We start from the raw sequence: 21,067 nt of genomic DNA, 5'->3' as shown, positions 1-21,067 counted from the left end.
CAACCTACAGTGTAGTTTATATTTTTACCTGTCTGTGCTCTACAGCATAGGCATAGCCAGGATTTTTGTTGGGGGGGCAGAAACGACGTGATTGGTCAAGTTAGTTAAGTGTTTCTACTTGATCTGGGGGGCAGCTGCCCACCCCACCCCCCTTGGCTACTCCCATGCCTTACAGGGACCCATCAATATAACATGTCGCCCTTAGACACGTGTACGCATTTCATGTAAAGATGCAGCCTCGACGCTCTAAGGGTTAAAAGACACTGCTGTATCTCCCCGGGGAGGTGTTCGTGCGCACGCGCCTCGCGACGTTAGCGGAACACTGCGCACGCGCCTCGCATCCTTTCCTCAGAGTTCAGGGCCTTACGGTTTGTGAGGGGGAGGGGAGCGCCAATGCGCGGAGCACACTGCGCACGCGCGGCGACTTGGGCCCCTCCTTTCCTGTGGGTCATCGCCACAGTCACCGCCGGGGCCGCCATTTTACGCGTCTTTCCTTCTCGCCTTCCTTCCTCCCTCCTTTCCCCCTCCTATCTCTTTCTCTTTCTCTCTCTCTCTCTGTCCCTGCCTGGCTCCGCTCGGTGAGAAGGGCGAGCCGATGCACCCGGGCGTGAAGGTGTTCGTGGGCAACCTGCCCGAGGAGACCTCGCAGGTGGAGTTGCGCGAGCTATTCGAGGCGGCCGAGCCGGGCGAGGTCCTGCGGGTGGCCCTCATGAAGCAGTTCGCCTTCGTGCACATGCGCGACGACGCGTCGGCCGAGCGCGCGATCCTCAAGCTCAACGGGCAGTTCCTGCACGGGCACCGCGTCGTCGTGGAGCCCTCCCGCCCCAGGCCCACGCACACCGTCAAGATCTTCGTGGGCAACGTCCCTGCCGCCTGCACCAGCGGCGAGCTCCGCCTCCTCTTCCAGGAGTACGGGCCCGTCGTCGAGTGCGACGTCGTCAAAGGTACGGCAGGCGGAGGCGACCTCGGCCTCAAAACCCCACCGTCCGCCCGAACCGCGGCGCCGCCGGGGAGGCGCGCGGCGTGTGCCTTTCCCCCTCTCGGCTGCGAAGGAGGCCGCTTCTCCCCCTCCTAAGTCGCCCCCGCCGCTCCGGATCCGCCTCGATCGCCAGGTGTTGAAACCGACAACGTCCCCCGTCTGCTGCCGTTGTATATCTCTCTCCCCGCCCCCGCCTCCTCAGTAGCTGGAGGTACTTGGAGGTAGACTGCCTCCAGCTGGGGAGGTTCTGTTCCTTGCTAATGCTTCTCGGTAGGCTTGTTCCGCGAGAAATCGCCTAGTTCTTCTCGTGAGAGCGTAAAAAAGTTGGTTTGAGTGAGAAGGTAAAGAGCGCCTGTAAACGTGTGCGGAGTGCGCCTTTTCCTGTTAAATGATTGCAAAGACTAACTTGCTGCGCTTAACGGTAGCTGAAAAGCCCGGGACAGTAGACTTGGGTTTTTTCCCCTGACACCTAAACGAAAAGCGTCATGCTTTAGGAAGGCAATTCTGTAACGCGCACACCGCTGACAGAAGCCTTATTCCTGACGGTGGGGCTAATGTGAAGAAGGGTAGTACTCTCACGGCAGGGTGGTGGAGGCATGGGCTTTCCATAATGTATGTTTATCCCAAGCTGCCGTGCAGTATTTTAAAGAGCCAGGCTGGTATGTTGAACCCAGTAGCTCAGCTAGCAGCTGCATTTTTTTACCACTTGCAATTTCCAGATTGTCTTTTAAAGTCAGCCCCATGCACAATATCCAGCAGTAGTGTAAGTAGGGAGTTGCCAGAGCATGGATCATTGTAGCTAGACTATTCTTGTCCAGCAGAGGTGGTCACAGTTGGCATACCAGTCTAGTGTAAAAAAAGAAAAAAGTATCACTTTACCCTTTGGGGCAAGTGCAATATGTGGGACACAATTTTTCCTGAGTAGGGAACCATCTAACCACAGTATTGCCATCTTGTCAGGACTGAGCTTCAGTTCATTGACCCTCATGTAGCCTATCAGCAAGTCCATTAAGTTTCCTAACCAGTATATAGTTTACTGTGATGGATCATCTACTTTAAAACATTTCTCCAGCCCCAACTGGCCCCTGGGAACTTCACAAGCAAAGTACCATGGAACTGTTTATCACTAGGATTCAGCATCCCAAAAATCTCTAAACATGAACATTTCCTTCTTAAATATCCTTAATATTTAAATATCTTAAATATTCTAATTTATATTTAGTTCATCGACAGCTACCACTTATATAGCCAAAATGGCAACAGACACGCACAAGAGGGGGGTATTGGCAGACTCTGGATAAGCCTTGCAAAAGTACAGTACCAAATACAAAAACTTCAAGGGAAAAAGGCCTAAGTGGGAGAAGTCCCAAAACAGTCCAATAAGAACTGAGCGTGTCTTATGTCTGTGGAGAACTTGCTGTATTTGATGGGAGAAACTTGGTGGGAGGGAAGATTTAATGGGAGTTACTGAAAAAGGAGCATGAAGGAAGAGACATAGACATAAAAGGTGTAGAGAGAACTATCTCTTTGTTTGAATTGGGGTCTTTTGGTTCATGCTGAAAAACTATTTGTAAAGCTGCCCATAAAAATCAATGGAGAAATCCAAGATTTTAATGAAGCAGGGATTGGGCACCAGTAGAATCATAGAATTGTGGAGTTGGAAGGGACCCTGCTGGTCATCTGTCCAACTCCCTGCAATGCAGGAACCTCTACTAAAGCATCAGTGACAGAAGGCCATCCAACTTCTGCTTAAAAACCTCCAATGAAGGAGAGTCCACCACTTTCCGAGTCAGCCCATTCCACTGTCAAACAGCTCTTTCCATCAGAAAGTTCTTCCACACACACACACACCCCTGAAAAATATCCCCTCCAAACAACTCAATGCTTGGTAGGCACACAGTGTTGACTTACTGTTGTGAGGGGTAGAAAAAGGGGTATATGGGGATGAGATGGTGTGACTGGAATCCTGAACAGCAGCACTCAACACTGAACATTTTCTTTCAAGTTCCATTTGTTATGACTAATTGAGAGATTTATTTCTCAATGGATACTTTTCTATACAGTTTGACAGCAGATGACCAGAATTATTTACATTGTTCTAAATGCAGGTGCACCATAGATTTATATTTGACATAAGCAGCCGCATCATATGCCACTTTACTCAAAAGTAAGTCTCACTGTGTTCTCTGAGACTTGCTTCTAAGTTATTGTTGTTAGTACTAAAGTTTCTTTTTCCCCCTCCAGTACACCCCTGCTGTGAGAAGTACTGCCTAATAAGTACAGTGGTACCTCTGGTTACAGACACTTCAGGTTACAGACTCCACTAACCCAGAAATAATGCTTCAGGTTAAGAACTTTGCTTCAGGATAAGAACAGAAATCGTGCTCCGGCGGCAGTAGGAGGCCCCATTAGCTAAAGTGGTGCTTCAGGGTAAGAACGGACCTCCGGAATGAATTAAGTACTTAACCCGAGGTACCACTGTATTTGCAACAGACACTCCTTCTGTACTATAAGGATACCAGAAGTGCTGTTCTTAGAGCAGAGTCAAAGGTAGAAATTTGCGTGGTGGATACTGCTAGGACTGTGTGTGGTGTGGTCATGGGTATCCGTTTGCCCACATCTCCATTGGCAGGATTTTATAGTGCTAAAAAAAAAGTCCTGTTGCTGTGTTAGAAACATTTCTATTCTCTGCCTAGGCAGAAAAATACCCCAATTCATTTTCCTTAGACTTTTGGTCAACATCCCTGTCGTGCTTATTGCTGATGTGCCTAAGGCAGTCCCACCTCACTCCTCAGATTTGAGGCTCCATGCCCATGTGTGCAGCCTCTAAGCCAGGGTTCTTCTGGTCTAGTGTTTAGGCTTCTATTGTCTTTTCCCCTCCCACTCTCTTTTTAAGATTTATATGCAAGTATCTGTAAATAAGGAGAAATTTTCCAGTGATACCAGACAAAAATCTGGGGATAAAATTCATATCTGATGGGTCCCCTATAGAGACTACTTGTATCTCCAAATCCAAATAGATACAGTAAACAGATATTTAAGAAAAACGACCTAATAAATTATTTGAGTGCCAACCAGCGTTTCAGTCATGTATCCCTCAAGAGCCACAGGAAGGGAGTTCTCCAACTGATAACTGAACCAAGGTATGAGGTGTTGCCACAATTGTAGCTGGCGAGTCTTGAACTGTTCCTCACAGCTTGTGTAGCTTGAATGTCAGTTTCTTAAACACATTTTTCAGCCACTTTGTTTGTAACTAAAAGCCCTCGCTTCATTTCTTCGTCAAGACATTAATTTGTAATTTTTAATAGTAACACGTGCTATACAGAGTTTTTTAAAATTTTAAATGGTGTGGTTAGAGAGGTTTTTTCCACCAAGTAGTTTAGTCCTAAGGCTGGTAAGTAGCTTCTTTAAATCTGAAGCTGTCACCCCAAGCTGCAAGCCCCACCTTTCTCTCCTTTATAGCCCCAACTATTACTGCCAAATGCACTTGCGTCCTGTGCTTTTTGGGTAGGCATTTGCTTCAAAGAGTTTGCATATTCCTCTTCTCTGTCACTTGAGCTATGATGTGTCAAGCATTCCTTTTAGAGCTTTCCTGAATCTTCCATAATTTTAAAGGACCCGGCGGTGCATCATGCTGTACAGAGCTGTCAGTCAGAGGCAACTGTCTCTTCAGTCCCAACTTTATCATTTAAGTGGGTCAGGAGGAAGGTTCATGTTTTGTTCCTCTCCTGTATTTCCAGTAAGTCGTATGACAGTATCTTTAATTTGCGTTTACGTGTACACATCCTTCTGAATGCCACTTTCAGGTCTTGTTTGCAGCATGTAATCAAATGCAACATCTCATTTGTTCCAGGACAGCTAAACCCATCCTGAAGTTTTCCCATTAGCCTCCTGTGTAGGCTGGGGTGTATAGAAGCAGACTGCACCTCAGGAGACTCAACTGAGTGCTCTGGAGGGTAGTATATATAGGGTTTCCTCAGAGGCTGGTCAAAGGTTTGGGTTTCACATCCCCAGGAATGGTTGCCTCTCTCTCTTTCTCTAAACTGTTGTCGGATGGATTCTTTTGTTTGGTCTAATGCTATCTCCTTGACTCTGTCTCTGTAAGCTCTGTTAATCATTTCCTCCCTTCTGTTTCTTCTTCTGGATCAGTTGTTTTCTTTTTAAAGTACTTTGGTTGAGAACGCGAAGACTTATGAAAATTCAGTTTGCGTTCGGGCTAGATCAGCAATGTATCTCACCAGGGGAAAACAGATACATACTCCTCTATATTTGTGTGCATCCCCATTCCAGTTGATAGGGAGGGTCAGAACAGAATCTGTTGTGTGCTGCAGAATGAATGGCTTGCTGGTTTAGCAGTCTTCCATTTTATTACATTTTTTTCAAAATGCAGCTGCTTAAACAATGAAATGCCACTCATAGAACTGACAAGCATTGTCAAGAAATTTGCGCTAGTTGTTGCAGCCAGATATGTAAAATACATCTATTTGCAAATAAAATCTGCTCCTTTTCCCTTATGGGGTACACAAGAGCCTGTATAGAGTTCTTTGTAGGTTCTCCATTGGTAGGAGGAAATAACAAAGGCCAACCAGAGAATATTGAGAAGCAAAGCAGCTAGTAAGCCTGATCTTTATTAAAACTGTTACAAAAGGGTGCTTCCCCCACACACAGGAGAGAGGAGGAGGACCCAGAACAAAGGTGTGCCAGCCCTTTATATAGGCTTTTGAAATTGCCCACCCTCAAACTCAAGACCACCCCCAGAAACATCATAGTACATCACAGAAAGAGGTGGTCTCCAGCAGAAATACATCACAGGGCAGTCTAAAACAGAATCCTGTGTGTTATCTCCTGTCTGCCAGGTTACCTGATTGCATTATCTGGGCTTTGGCCACTCTTTTGTTATTACAGTGGTGCCCCGCAAGACGAAAAACTCGCTAGACGAAAGGGTTTTTCGGTTTTGTGTTGCTTCGCTAGACAAATTTCTCTATGGGCTTGCTTCGCAAGACGAAAACGTCTTGCGCTTTTTTTAAAAAGCCGCTTGAAGAGGTGCAGTTGCGATGGACCGTGCTTTGCAAGACGAAAAACATTGCAAGACGTAAAGACTCGCAGAACAAATTATTTTCGTCTTGCAAGGCACCACTGTATAACTACTTAATTCCTGAATCCAGGTCACAGGCTCACCCTAAAGGTAAAGGTACCCCTGCCCGAACGGGCCAGTCTTGACAGACTCTGGGGTTTGTGCGCCCATCTCACATCTATAGGCCGGGGGCCAGCGCTGTCCGGAGACACTTCCGGGTCTGGATTTGATTCCTGAATCCAGGTCACAGGCTCACCCTATTCACACCTTAAATGTGCCCTTAAGGCAGGATTTGTGAGCACAGAGACAATGGGGAGGTTTTTTCATTTCCTCCCTCCTTGCAGAGAAACATTTGGTCAGTTTGGGAGAGTCAAAATGGTTTCAGGACTGTCTTCCTGTACTGTTTCAGACATGTGGTTTATATATTTATGTACATGTTTGCCTTGTACATTTAATTTATATATTTAAGACCTTAAATTCTTACAACAGTAAATACATCACAGTCTTCATCAATAATGAGTGCTCCCGTTTTCTTCATGCTGGCCCAAACTTAAAACCTTTTAGATAGTACTTTTCTGATCTCATCATAGAGCATACAGTTAAAGAAATAGTAGTCTAATATTTCAGCTTTATTTGTTCTAGCTATTTGAATGGGCAGGGATGAGCAGACTTCAGACTTGCAGGATCTGTTTTAATTCTGAGTTTGTTTTTTTACTAGACTCCTGAGATTCAGGAACCTGGTGCAAAAGACAAACTTAGAATCAAATAATTCTGATTGTATGTGAACACAGCTCAGTCCTTCCACACAAAAATCCTCTCCTGGTTACCCCAGGTTTTCTTCATTTCAGCAGCCATAATTAGGGGAGAGGAATTTTGTTGCTTCTGTAGTTAAACACAGAACCAGAAATCCTTGCAAATCACCCAGAGATCTACCAGCAGATTCATATTTTCTTTTTCAGATCTATGAGGGGATGTGCGCATAGCAGCCTGTTTCCATTGTCTGGATTTGCAGTGAAAGAAAAGTGTGTGGTTTGTGAAACTGGCACAGACTTGCTTATTGAAGCTAAGAAGCAACTTTAGAGAATAGAACCTCAGATTCATTCCACTGGGTGCTTATTTTAAGCTCCCTAGATTTAAATTCCTTTTTTGCATCAGCAGGATCCAGCCACTAGGTTGAAACATCAGAAAGTCTTAAATGTATTCAGCAGTCTTAACAGTTTGTTCCAGCAGTTCTTGTAACCACGAGTCCTTTAGGCTTCTTATCGGAGTCCAGTAGACAACAGAGGTGCTTGTCCTTTCCCTTCTGTGGCATGTAAGGCTGGGAAAGATGCAATAGGGAACACACCTTGAGAAAGCTGTTAGTATGTTCTCCATTCTGTTACGATTTGTGGAATTCAGTGGGTGGAGGGAAACCATGCAGAATAAAATTGTGGCCTTTGTCCTTGTATATTTTGTGCTGTCATTTGAAATCCACGTTTGCTAAAGTAGTGCATAATTCTGGTGTTTAAAATCATATAAAATGCCTCTGGTTTTATCAGAGTTAATCTTTTCCTTAAATTTTGATAGCTCAGCTTCAAGCCACCATCCTAAATGCAGTTTTTCATATTGCTTCTAGAAGCAGAATGCCAGAACTCTTGAGGGTGGGGAAAATATTTACATTTGTGTAGGATAGTATCCATATGCAAGATGTTCAGGTATAAATGAAACTGTAACATTTTAATGCACAACAGGAATGTTCTCAGCATTTTGACTGGGGGCAGTGGGGGAAAGTCCTGCTGAGGATTAATACGTTGAAGATGAGAAATCAAGCAGCACAGAGAGAGTTTGATATGCTTTGGCACACTGTGAATTATGTGCAAATCATGCAGGAGGCAGAGTGAGCTGTGGGATAGGATGGGTAATTTGATGCTTAGCCTTCAAACTTTTAAGACAGGGGCCAGTTCCTTGTACCTTATAGGTGCCAGTGGCCTGTTCCTTCCTTGTGGCTCTTAAAGAGTTGCCCAGCAAGCCACATCAGCTGATTCATTCTGCATTCTTCTGGTATCAAACAGATGTGTTTCAGGCTGAAGCCTTTCTAGGGCACATCGAAGTATGAGTGGGTTCCAGTAATTAAATGTCATATGTTCCTTATTGATAACCTTCTGTCTGCTGCTTTATCAGACTATGCGTTCGTTCACATGGAGAAGGATGAGGATGCCAGAGCCGCCATTGAACATCTTAATGGAAGGGAAGTCAAGGGCAAGAGAATTAATGTGGAACTTTCTAATAAGGCTCATAAAAGGGGGCCAGCTGGGCACGCCGGCCAGCTGGGCAACAGAGCTGAAAAGAACAAAATACCAACCCTGGATAAACTCCAGCCCAGGAATGACGCTTTGAGATCCAGTAATCTTGCTTTCCCAGCGGGAGGATCAACTTATTCTTCACTGGAGTATGACTATCAGCAGCGCCTGGGGAACAACAATTTAACTAAAATTGATTCCCAAGACAGTCAGGCTAGGCAGGTATCTCCTTCCTATTTTGGAAGGGACAGAAGCCCCATTAGACGCTCACCAACAAGAGCAGGCTACATAATTCCTATGGCAGCCCAGCAAGCATCCTACAGAGACCAGGCTTCTGCCTCCCACGGGACAGCCTACAGAGACCAGCCTGCAGCATCACTTGGGATGGCTTACAGACCCCAGCCTACAACTGGGCAGGCTGCAATGTACAGAGCCCAGTCCTCAGCCATGCTTGGAAATCAATATAGAGCCCAGTCCTCTGTTCCCCTGGCAACTTCTGGGGCCCAGCCAGCAGCCTCAGCACTAACATCCCTCAGTGCCCAAGCAGCTGCTTATGGAGCAGCACAAGTGGCTGCTTCTCAAGTCCCTTCTTATGAGGCCCAGCCCACAACAACATACGCTGCCACTTATGGGGCCCAGGCTGCTGCAACATATGCAGCAGCTTCCTACGGTGCCCAGGCAGCAGCTGCCGCTGCTGCCCTCTCAGCATCTTATGGGGCCCAACCTGCAGCCAACCAAGCAGCCTTGTATGGTACCCACCCTCTCTCAACACAGACAGCTTCATATGGAGTCCAGTCAGCTGTTGGCCATGCCGCTTCTTATGGGGCCCAGGCTGCATCTGCCCTGCCAGCTGCATATGGGGCACAGGCTGCAGCAAACTTGGCGGCCGCTTATGGTATGCAGGATGCAGCAGCAGCAGCTGCTGCTGCTTCCTATAAAACACAGCTCTCTGCTTCACTGTCAACAGCCTACAGAGCACAAGTCTCAAACCCAGCAGAGACAGCTTATGCTGCACAGCAATCCACTTCTGTTCCCTTAGCTGCAGGTTACAGAGCTCAGCCATCATACAATGGGCTGACTCAATCTGCCCAACAGGCAGCCTCATATACAGCATTGTCCCAGTCAGAAGCTGCAGCTCTCCATCCGCCGTATGAACGCACTCGCCTCTCTCCACCGCGTGGCAACCGTGAGGATCTCTACAGAAAAGCAGCTGCAATGAATAAGAGGTATGCAGCTAGACCAGTTGTAATGCTTTTCACGCCAATCGCACCTTCTGCCCAAGGATTTTTCTGAACTTTTCAGAGGGGTTCAAAGGACAACTTCATTCTGTGGTTCCATGGGAGGGAGCAGAGTTCCCGCTATGCCTTTAAATTGGCATTTATTCGAAAGCAAGGATGGGTCAGGAGTGGGGCTTGCTTAACCTTTGCTACACTGGCTGTGTCATTAGTTTCTCTCTATCAGATCTTTCAAATCTTTTCTGTGCTTTACTGTTTGTGGGGAAGGGAGCAAATATGGGCTGCGCTCTTACCTTTTCCCCCCGCCTGCACATATCTCTGGATAATTGTGAGTACGTGTTTGCGAGAAGGCTCTGCTACCTGACCAGATCCCACCACAGAGATGGCAAACTAGACCTTTGAGACTTGACTGAGATTGCAAATAAGAGTTGCACCAGCTTTAATTCCTGGCAATGATGAGCATAATCCATCGTTTTCGGTCACCTCCAACACCTCCAAGTCTTTTTGAGCCTTGATACGCCTTAGCTCTTGTATCCATCTTAGAAACTATTAAGTGTAGTTTTGTGAGGTCTGGGCCTCCTGCATGGTACTGTGCTTTATCACTGTTCTGATGGGAGGCTCAAAATTCTGCTTAAATGGTGAAGTATAATTAGTATTACAGGACAGCTGAACCATTGAGAGATTATTCCCCATGTCTGAGAGATGTAAAACGGCCCCAGTTGGAGCCAGGCAATGGAGGAAAGATTATTGTTTGGATTCCTTTAGCAGGCTCTTTTCTGTGCTTACAGCTCAGCAGTCATCTTCTGTGCGGGTGGAGGGGGGCCATCTCAATCATAGTGTGTATATAATGTAAGGCATCGGCCATGAGGGTTTTTATTATTTATCAAATATCTAATGTCTCTTCTCTTAACCAGGTACGGTTCTGACCTCTCAGATGACCGCCGTTTATCTGACCTCTCAGATTTTCGCCATTTAACAGACTCCCCCCACGCGTACCGCCATTCGCCGACAAAAGCTCAACTGGATTATCGCCGTCTCCCAGAAACACAGTCTGATTATGCCCGATATGCGGGTGCCTATGGCGATTACATGCGTAACGCACAACTGCAGCTGCATGCTAGTTACCAGCGCCGCCTGTAAAGGATTTCCCCCGTCTTTCCTGGGGTGGGACTGCGTCATTGTTCTGGCGCCCGCCGTTGTAACACGTCTAGCATAAACCCCGGCTGCTGCATCCTTGATGAGAAGTCTTTGCCATTTGATTTCAGAATATCCTTTTAGTCACTACATTTCTTCTCACCCTTTGTCACAGTGCCCTTAGCAGCTTGTCATTGTAGCTCTTGTATCTTCTGTTGTTGTTGTCTTTTCCTATACCAAGTAAAGGGTGTTATTTACTTTAGCGAGCCATATGGGGCCATCCAAGGTAAACAGTTTTCTAGGAGAGTCTTGTGGTTGCTATCTTAATTTCAATGTTAGGGCTCTGTGCTCAGCCTCAGGACTGCTGTAAATTGCTGTATATTCAGTCATTTTGAAACCAAAGTCCCTGGGTGAGGATGGCAACATGGTGAACGTTTGCTTCTGGTTCCTTGGTCCTGCCTCTTGCCATGTCCCACCTGTTAGAAAGGAAACTGTTCTAGCATTGAAATCCTCATTTAATGTGCTTGTTGAAAGGATCACTTTGTATCCTTTCCAAGTGAGCTCAGTTGCTTTTATGTAACAGCATCCATTGATTTTTGCTAATATAGAGTGCACAAGTAAACCTGAAGTTAGAAGTGAGTTTAGATTTTATTTTTTGTATTAACTGTAAATAAAAAGTAGGCAGACTGATAGTTTAGGAAATCCAGCTGCCTGGTGGTTTTGGTGGGGTGTGTATGTTGCTGTTACTCCGTTCATATTACATACAAGTGTGTATGTAAACAGCAGAACTCAGGACCATCCCTGCTGGTGGGTGATCATCACACAGTGATGATGATAAGTGATCAATGCTATCAAAATACTCCCCTTTTTAGTTTCACAGGATATTTAGAGGCCTGGAACAGCCTTCAGGCCTAGAACTGGGAGGTCTCTGTCTCCAGTGTTTGTTATTCCTGCAATATTTAAGACTGCTCCCTTACAAGCTTTTTGGGAACCTCTCCCTTCTCTCTCCCCACTTCAATATATCTGTCCTATTTGTCTTTCATGGTGTTAAGTTTTTCAGATAGTGGGAGAAGTCAGGTTTCTCACAGGGGTTCAAGTAGAGGAATACCATGGATAGGTGAGGGCTCCACACCCCAAGATGTAGGAGAAATTGAGAGAGATGTTCATGAAGCCGTGAAGGGCTGAAGTGATGGTTCTGTCAGGAGCAAGTGTGGAGTTCAGCTTGATGTTGCCTACTATATTGGTTAGATTGTGCCATGTCCTACTACTGCTATCTCTGCACAAAATATAGTGCCAGAATGCTGAAGGGTGAGGACAGCTGGACATCTTCCAGGACATTATTGGCAGGTAGTTGTACTCTCCCCAAGTGCTGCTGCTTTTGTAGCAGGAAACCTGTTTTCATCACTTGCAGCAAAACTTTTTTTGTTTTTTTAATGAATGCCTTTTTCTGCCACTGTTAACTCACAGTGCAACTGCAAAGAGACATTTCCCCCCTCTTTATATTTTTCCATTTCATTACAACTGTTTATGAACAGCAGTAGCAATTAGAATCTAATCAGAGTTTTAAGTAAGCGTGGCTACACAAAGCAAAAAGCAGCATTGTCAACTGACAATGTTGGCTGAACGCTTGCTCATTTTCTAGTAATAATTTGACAAAAATGCTTGGAGTGAAGCCAATCTTATCTGTGTTTTTCCAAGTAGGTAGTTAATAAATAATTGTACTGCTTTTTATAGGATTATGCTTTCTGGGCAACTGATTAAAATGTGCAAACTTGCTGTATTCCTGGCCTGAATCTGTTCCATGTTTTTAAGGCTCTTGAGTTTTGGGGCAAATACTTCTTGTGACTTGCATGATCTGCCCTCTTAGTTTCCCTATGACACAGACAGAATCACCCAAGAACACATCAACAAGCTCTAAATAGTGTTTTGCTTGGTCCCTTTGTGTCAGATGAGCTGCAATTCCAGTCTAGAGTGGATTGCTCCTTAAAACCAAAGGGCACAGTCTTACATATAATTACTTTCCCCTTCAATTAGTGAGGCCTACATTGAACTTTCCCAATGAGACCACAAATGGAAATTTAAAAAGGAGCAGCGCTCTTTGTTTTTATGCTGCCTGTAGTTACACAATCATCTGCCTTCTGTGCCCCTTGGGGAAAAGGTAATTATGGGCTTGAGAGTTGATGGGCTGGCCAAAATGTGCATCAATGCAAAGGGAAGAGATCTCTGATTTTACTGTGGTAGAAGTAAGACAGCATGTGTTTCTCCTGGTAAATGTTCAGTTTCTATCCTTCAAGAGCTTACTGCCCATCTACACTGTGTCTCTTCTCCCATTTATTAAAAATGGTGTGGTGGGGCATTTTTAAAAATAGGTCTAGAAAACAATCTAACACTTCCCTACTGCCTCAGGGAAGTAGTTCAAGACAGTACAAGTCTGCTCCATTCCTGTGCAGACAGAAGAGGAAATGTGAACTGTGTTAAGTGTGTAAAAAGTGCATTAGAGGTATTGCAGAAGACCTATATCCAAGTGGTCAAGCCTTGCTGAACCAAGGATTTTCAGTTCAGCTTCCTGAACACGAATGCAATTGCTGTTTCCTTCTGGGGTTTGTAGCCTTAAGCACTCTGACGTCCTGAATTAAATATTAAAATAGTATGTACCTTATAAGTTGCCCATTTCACTCAGTGCAGTGTGTCCATCCCTGGGTTGTGTCCCAACCTCAGGTTTAATCTCATTTAGGTTGAATCGGCTTCCTTTTAAAGAACACTGAAATCGTAGCTTTGAGAGGGGCCTGCTGTACTTTCTGTGTTGAAGAGAATTCTGTTGCTTCCTCTAGCATGAATTGGCCTGCTGTGCTAGCCAAACTTTATTGAAAAGACTGGTTAGTCACACACCTGCTTACACTTACCCTTCAGCAAACTTCAGATCAGGTGTCAATAGGCATCACAGGTCACTTAAGCAGACACATCATCAAGCCTAGTTTCCCAGGTGTCACTACATATCCCTTTGTAACCTGCCCTTCCTACGCCGACTCCCTTGGGAACCCTAAGAGGTTAGGACCCGTTACCGACTTTCCCCCGAAGCTTTGCGACTGCGGGACAAATGGAGCACAGGTATCTGCGGCTCCAGGTGTCAACCCGTTTGCGGCGTCAGACTTGTACCCCGTCTGATAGGTCTCTGCGAGAAATTATTCCAGCATAAAACTAGGTTCGATCCCTTTGGCAGAGTTTAGTAGGCCTTTTTTAAGAATCCCGCCTCGCCCTGCGCCCCCAGCTGGTGGAGCTCGGCCCCTTCGGAGAGGCGAGCCAACACGGAGTTCTTGAGGGTGGCGGCGGCGGCGGATGATGATGAGGTTGCTTTCGCGGGTCGCACACCAAATGTGTCTTCAAGGAGAGGCAGTTGCGCTGGGCGCCCACTACACACCGCCGGCGAACAGAGGAGAGGCTGCCGAGAAGGCGCTGCAAAGCCTCTTGCACTCGGGCTATGCATTTAGGCGTGGCGGGCCAATTTCTGCTCGCTTGGAGGGAGCCCGAGGCCGGCGTGCAGACAGGTTGGCGGCGGCACAGGTAGACGCCGCCACTAGGCCATCCCCACCGTATCCCGCAGCCGCTGCAAGAGCAGCGGCAGCGCGTGCCACCCGTTGCCACGGCAACCGCCTGAGAGGCGGAACCGGACGATACTTTTTAATGGTGGCAGGAAGTTCCGCCCTTATTAACATACTCTACGTCGATTGGTAGAAGCCAGTTTTCTCCGAGACCTAAGCCAATCGCCATTAGCTGCTTTCTGGTCCTTTCCACAGCCGAGGGCGCGCGGGAGGGGAGGTATTAAAATTCAGCGCTCCCTAGTCGCGATTGGTCGCAACCACAGAACGACAAAACTGAGAAGCGCACCTCGCCCGGATTTTAAACAGCTACTACATGCCGAGCTGGAACAGTGTTGCAAAATCCGGCGTTTTACTGTAGGTGCGACTCTAGCCCTCTTCGTCCTCTTTCCAACTTGAGTCTTCGTATGAAAAAAAACCCCACTGTTTGCTTTGCTTGCGTTTAAACATCCTGCCAGTGCAAATGCCAGCATGGTGGTTACGTTGCTTGAAACTTTGCTTCAGTCTTACTGAGTCTCTGACAGCCCTAATGCAGCAATCAGTTGCGTTACAGGAGTCTCACGCTCCGCTACCTCGCGCACAGAAGAGTTGCGCTTTCACATTTTTCTGAAATGATTAAAAAAAATTTGCTGCAATCTTTGACCAACCACAACTTAAGTCTGGATTTTCCCAATGATTTCTATGCCCAGCGTTCGCTTCTGTATAGTGGGGGCGGGAAAAGTCCACCGAGAAACAGAAACAGCCTGTATTTTTCTTTCTAGGGTCAGCCCGCCTTTAGTGGGCGCTCGTGAATTGTCGTTAGCTTAAACTTCCAGGGTAGCTTTGTAAACCATTTTTAGTCGCCCGCGGCACACGAGGGCTTCATATTGCAAGAACATCAGAAAGAGAGTTTCGGCGTTGCTGTGACCGGAGGGGGAAAGGTATAGAAAGAAAACCACCAAGCAATTTTATTTTTGCTGCCTCTGACATGGTATCGCTTGGTTTTTGCTTCCCTGTCTCGTTTGAACGGGACAACCCGCCCCGCTGCCCGCAAAGAAAAGAACCCCGGGAACTGGGTCTGTCTGAAGATACAACCATGTGAACAGAGCTAGCCGAAAGAGTACACTTGAAATGTTTTTAATATCCTGCTACATTATTGTTTCTATTTGGAAATTAATAGCGAGTGATCTCTGTAATATTTCACTGCAGACCGTGATCTGTTCTGTTGCATTTCATCAATAAAGAGCAAAATGGCAATAATATGAAGTCTTTTATTAGAGAGTATCAAGCTCAGTCTCCCATCTACTGGGTTGGTATCAGCATCATGAAACAAGATGGTTATGACCTCATCCCCAACGTGCAGATTGGGGATCATAGCGGGGGAATACACTGTTGGATTGTCATAGACATCACACCCTCCTACCCCACCACTTGGACTGCATACATGCCCTACATTTAAAGCATATGGTTTCCCCCCAAGAGTTCTGGGAACTGAAACTTCCACCTTACAGAACTACAACTCCCAACAAACTAGTTTCTGAGGTTCTTTGGGGAAAGCAATGTCATTTAAATATACGTTGTGCACACTGTCTGTATGGAGATAAAAATCTGCCCTATATTTGCATTTCAGTTTTTTAAAAACCCTCAAGCACATTTATCCCAAATAAGTTGATTTTGAATAGCATGAACTCCTTTCTTTTTTGCCTTTACTTGAGGGCGAGAGGTCAGCATACCCAGGCTGCTGCTAACTGACTGCAACAATAAACTGCTGGGTTTCTCCACCATCTCCAGAAGTAATTTTCACTTTAATTAGAACTTACCAGGGTTGCGGGTGGCGCTGTGGGCTAAAGCCTCAACGCCTAGGGCTTGCCGATCGAAAGGTCGGCGGTTCGAATCCCCGCGGCGGGGTGCGCTCCCGCTGCTCGGTCCCAGCGCCTGCCCACCTAGCAGTTCGAAAGCACCCCCGGGGGCAAGTAGATAAATAGGTACCGCTTACCAGCGGGAAGGTAAACGGCGTTCCGTGTGCGGCTCTGGCTCGCCAGAGCAGCGTTGTCACGCTGGCCACGTGACCCGGAAGTGTCTTCGGACAGCGCTGGCCCCCGGCCAATAGATGTGAGATGGGCGCACAAACCCCAGAGTCTGTCAAGACTGGCCCGTTCGGGCAGGGGTACCTTTACCTTTAAGGGCATCCCAGAGGAACTTGTGCAGGTAAATGAATTATTAGTGTTGAGCTGCAATATTATACACACCTGGAAGTATGTCCCATTAAATTCAGTGAAATTTGAGTACACATGCATAGAATCGTACTGCAAGATATCTGTGTTTTGGTTAGATGGCCATATAGGAGCGTCTCCACCCCCATCGTTCAGCCTGGACACAGAGATCCAGCGCCGAGGGCCTTCTGGCGGTTCCCTCATTGCAAGAAGTAAGGTTACAGGGAACCAGGCAGAGGGCCTTCTCGGTAGTGGCGCCTGCCCTGTGGAACGCCCTCCCAGCAGATGTCAAAGCAATAAACAACTATTTTACTTTTAAAAGTCATCTGAAGGCAGCTGTCTTTAGGGACATTTTTAATGTTTGATGCTATACTGTTTTTAATATTCAGTTGGAAGCTGCCCAGAGTGGCTGGGGAAACCCAGCCAGATGGGTGGGGTATAAATAATAAATTATTATTCTTCTTATATCTCTGGGAAACCCCAGTCAGAAAGAAAAGAAGCAACAATTTAGCCCATTATTGCCCCCGCAAACTGGCAGCTGCTCTTCTACATCACCTGTCACTTGATATTGGTTTCACCGAGGATGCCATGAATTGAACCTAGAACATTTTGCATGCAAAGATGTGAACTATGATCCCACCCATACTTAATTCACCTAGACCAGCACTGTGTATTCCACTGAGCAGCAGCTTTCCATTTTCTCATTCAAATGCCTTGCCAAATCCTGGGGCACTGCATAGAAAGCATGTCCTCTACCACTGAACCTTGCCTCCCACTGAGCATGTGCAGAGTGACTTCTCTCCCTTGAAGCGGCTGCAAACTTTCTTCCGCAGACACATCGTGGGTTTATGGGAGGGAAGCCTGTGCGTGCCAGAATCTACGGATTCCAGGCAAGCTTGAAACTAGACTCTACGCTGCCCCCTAGCCAATTTCCGTGCGTTCACGTAAAGTGGAAGCAAACGTCCTGCCGGAACCTTCGTTTTAACGCCTCAGTTTCGTGCGGGGAGGGAAAGAAATGAGGACAGAGAGGCTTGTAGGCGGAGTTTCTGCGCAGGACGACCAGGGAGGAGGCGTGGCCAAAGCCGGAAGCTGCGGCGTCCGGGAAACATCATGGCGCTGAACGCGGCAGGTAAGTGAGCGGGGAGGGGTAACCATGGCAACCGGGCCTGCAGGCCCTGGCGAGAGGCGAGCCTGGCCCAGTAATCGGCTAGCGGGACGGGGACCGCGAAGGCTTGTTTCCCCACCGCCGTTGTTCCCATTCTCCCCCCCTCGCCCAGGCGACGAGCCGGAGTGGCAGCCGCCGTCGGAGGCGGAGCAGAAGGTGATCCAGGCCCGGCGCGAACGGCAGGACAAGATCAGCAAGCTGATGAGCGACTATCTCCTCAAGGGCTACCGCATGCTGGGCGACTGCTGCGAGGAGTGCGGGGTGAGAGGAGGCGAAGGCGCCTGGTCACGTTTGCAGAGCGCGAGGCCGAGGGGGAGAACGAAGGGACCTCTGAGCACGCTCAGAGTGCCCTATCTTCTGTCATTCTTTTCTCCCTGCTCCGCCAAGGAAGAATTTCTGGGCAGGTTGGAGCTGCAGAACATCTGAGAGAAGTTTAAGGGCTTTTAATAAATAATAATAAAAAACCATTCTTAAACTCAAGCACCTTAAAGGCAGGAGAATTCCCTGAAGTGCGGTACTTTTATATAATAATGAAGAGTTGGTGTAGCGACTGGCAAAGACAGCCTTTGCCAACCTGATGCCTACACGAAGGCATCAGGGTAGCAGGTTGCTAAAGGTTGAGCTGAGGTTGAGCTCTGAATTGTGGAGTCACTGGTCTGAATCTTTCCACTGCCATGTCTCCTAGCTGCACTTCATTCCCCATCTACAATATGCTTTCCATTTTTCAGGGCTGTTGAATACAGCAAGATAACGTATAAGAAGCATTCTGAATGCTTGAAATAGTTTGTGGCAGTGTTGAGTATTATTATGGCTTGTATATGCTGTTTTTGTGGCAGTCACTGGCCTGCAAAGCATATTTCAGCTTTCACCTGATGCCACAGGCTAGCGAGTAGGCTGGTGGAAGAGAAACAGAAGGTTCCATCCTTCCTCTGATCCCAGCATAAAAGGTAAGTGGGCTACTGGGAGAGAAAAGGCCACTCATCCAAAGAAAGGCTGTTGTGGGAGAAACAGAGCTCTCTGCCCTTCCTTAGCTAGCCTCTGCCAACTATTTTTTAGAAGGCAACTAAGACTTTTGGGTCTTATTTACGAGGTTGTGAGAGAGGGCCACACATAGGCTCAGCAAGTTTGCAACAACCGTGAGAAATGGCAAGTTATGCTCAAACCATGGGAAAAAATGCGATGCCTGAGAAAGTTGATGAGAAAGTTGGGGTGGGAATAATGAGATCAACAAGCCTTTGAGTTCTCACCCAGATTTTAGCCAAATCTTTTTCTCCTGTAGTTTTCTAAAAACAGGAGCCAAGAGAGCTCCTCTCTCTCCAGTAATCAGAGCACTGGTTTCAATATGCAGTCATATGGTCAGTAGAAGATAGGAGGGATCCAGAAAGCAGCACCTGCATATCATTTGTGATCCCCACCACTACACACACATGCACACAATAGTTTTGCCCTAATCTTTTCCTTGGAGAGAGCTGGAGGCTTTCTGAAGAAGGGATATCTGTTGGTCTTAAGCAAGTGCAGAATGCTTTTTTATATGTCCCTGAATGTAATTGCAAAAACAATGAGGTAAATTGTGCCCAGGTTGGCACCCAGTATTTTGCATCTGTCTCTTTAAAGTGGAGGAAGCTCCTGCTTCTCTCCTCAGCACCTGACATCTTGTGACAATCTTTTCTCTATCAAACATTAGCTCACAGTTAGAATTTGGGCGCCTAGAATCCAGGTTTTTATTTATTTCGCTGGTGTCATTTCTCTCACCTCCCCATCCCCATACACCATTCTTTCTCTCTCACACACATCACATTCCTTTTGCAGGCTCTGACACTTTTCTCTCCTTGCTATAACCTTGCCCTTTCAGACCATTTTGCTGCAAGACAAGCAGAAGAAATTGTACTGTGTTGCCTGCCAAGAACTTAATTCTGATGTTGACAAGGACAATCCGGGTATGTTTGGGGTAGTGTGTGGAGGTTGCCTCACTGGGATGGATTGGGAAGGGTAGGAGTCTTGGACCAGAGGGTGGGAATTAGGAACTAGGGCTTTCCTCCCGTTATATGTTGGTGGGGAGAGGTATTTCTTAATTAGCTGGAAATAATTCATGAGCCTGACTCCATTTCTGGCAGTTTAAATGCTGCCGTTGCTATAAACCATAACTGGTGCTGCAGCACTTGTTTAATGCTTACACATTGATGCTCTGGCAACTTGGGATAATCCCTATATTCATGTTTGTATTGTTCATTCTGCCTTTAGAAGACATCTGAAGGCAGCCCTGTACAGGAAAGTTTTAAATGTTGTCCCGAGATGTCCCGAGTGTCTGGGGCAATCCAGTCAGATGGACGGCATATAAATCATAAAAATATTATTATTGTAAAATTATTATAGTGGGCCTCTGGGTGTGCCAGGAAAGAACCTTTTCTGCTTCACTTAACAAGTTAAGTTGCTGCTTAGATCTTCCAGTGGTACTTGCCTGTTATTTTTCATTGGGATGCTTGCAAGAGGCTTGTGTGTGTGTGCGCAGGACTGGGGCAGGGGCTCAGGGAGGCCCAGGAGAAACAGGGTCCTGTGGTGATGCCTATGTGCTTCTTCTCTGCAGCCCTGAATGCTCAAGCTGCTCTATCCCAAGTGCGTGAACGACAGCTAGCTGCTAACTCGGATGATGCCACTTCACCTGAGTACCTCGCCTCTCTGCCAACTCCTCGCCATGTGCCACGCCCAGAACACTGTGAAGGGGCAGCAGCAGGACTCAGAGCTTCTGCCATTGCTCCAGCACTCCCAGCCCCTGTTGCAGTGCCTGCCTGCCCACCTTCCACTGGTGTCCTGGCTGCAGCAGAGGAGGCCATTCTGCAGAAGATCAACTGGGCTGTCCACGAGCTCCAGCAGAGCACTTGCGTTGAAACAAGTATACAGCTCTGCTCACTTATCCGGTCCTGCACAGAATCCCTCAAAGGAATTAAGGAACTGTTGCAGGGAGGTGGCCCTGATGTATAGGAGCACAGCCTTGCCTATGGCACCAAGCAATGTGTCTCTTAGAGGCTAGATTAGAGTCTGAGCAGTTCAAACAAGACTGTGCTCTTTCTTCCGATTAAAATGTGTTGCTTTTTGTCTCATTCTGGTTGTCTTGAAGTTTGGGAAAGGTTCCTAGAGATCTTTGTTGAACTATTTGGGTCTCATTTGGGACAAAATGAGGAAGGGAAATGAGTTAGACTTCCCCTTTGACAAGGGTACATAGAACCATCCTGCAGAACTTTGGGCCCACTCAGTAAACGTCCTGGTCTTGTTGCCTGCATGATACTCTAAAATTAGGGTTGTCAAGGGTTTAGCTTAGGGGAGGGGGGCAGTCACAAGCTATACAAACATTAATGTAGAGCAGAGATAGGACACCCATGGCCTTTCAGGTGTTGTTCAGCAACTGCTTTTAGGCA

The 21,067-nt window shown here is 46.8% G+C and overlaps 1 protein-coding gene and 1 long non-coding RNA gene across 3 annotated transcripts; one reads left to right on the top strand and one right to left on the bottom strand.

Annotated features, from left to right (window-relative positions):
- Positions 1 to 385: 385 nt before the first annotated feature.
- LOC309521503 (protein ZNRD2-like) lies at positions 386 to 20,752 on the top strand. 2 transcript variants are annotated; one of them, XM_082204062.1, is made up of 4 exons: positions 442 to 944; positions 17,767 to 17,915; positions 19,507 to 19,591; positions 20,239 to 20,752. In XM_082204062.1, exons 1-4 carry the CDS (start codon positions 596 to 598, stop codon positions 20,631 to 20,633), a joined length of 978 nt encoding a protein of 325 aa, XP_082060188.1. In that variant the 5' UTR covers positions 442 to 595; the 3' UTR covers positions 20,634 to 20,752. The 2 variants fall into 2 exon arrangements, with proteins under 2 accessions (XP_082060187.1, XP_082060188.1); XM_082204061.1 differs by lacking the exons at positions 17,767 to 17,915; positions 19,507 to 19,591; positions 20,239 to 20,752 and adding exons at positions 8,214 to 9,558; positions 10,482 to 12,481 and having other exon boundaries at positions 386 to 944.
- Positions 15,528 to 16,843, bottom strand: LOC309521504. Its single transcript, XR_014214691.1, has 2 exons — positions 16,477 to 16,843; positions 15,528 to 16,120 (listed from the first exon to the last, which is right to left on the bottom strand). It is a non-coding gene; the product is annotated as an uncharacterized lncRNA (long non-coding RNA).
- Positions 20,753 to 21,067: the final 315 nt, after the last annotated feature.

This window comes from Podarcis vaucheri (genome assembly GCF_965113315.1).
Source record: "Podarcis vaucheri genome assembly, chromosome: 16".
In the NCBI taxonomy this organism is placed as follows: domain Eukaryota; kingdom Metazoa; phylum Chordata; class Lepidosauria; order Squamata; family Lacertidae; genus Podarcis; species Podarcis vaucheri.
Note: the sequence above shows the minus strand (reverse complement) of the source record. Positions and strands in the feature narration are given on the sequence as shown.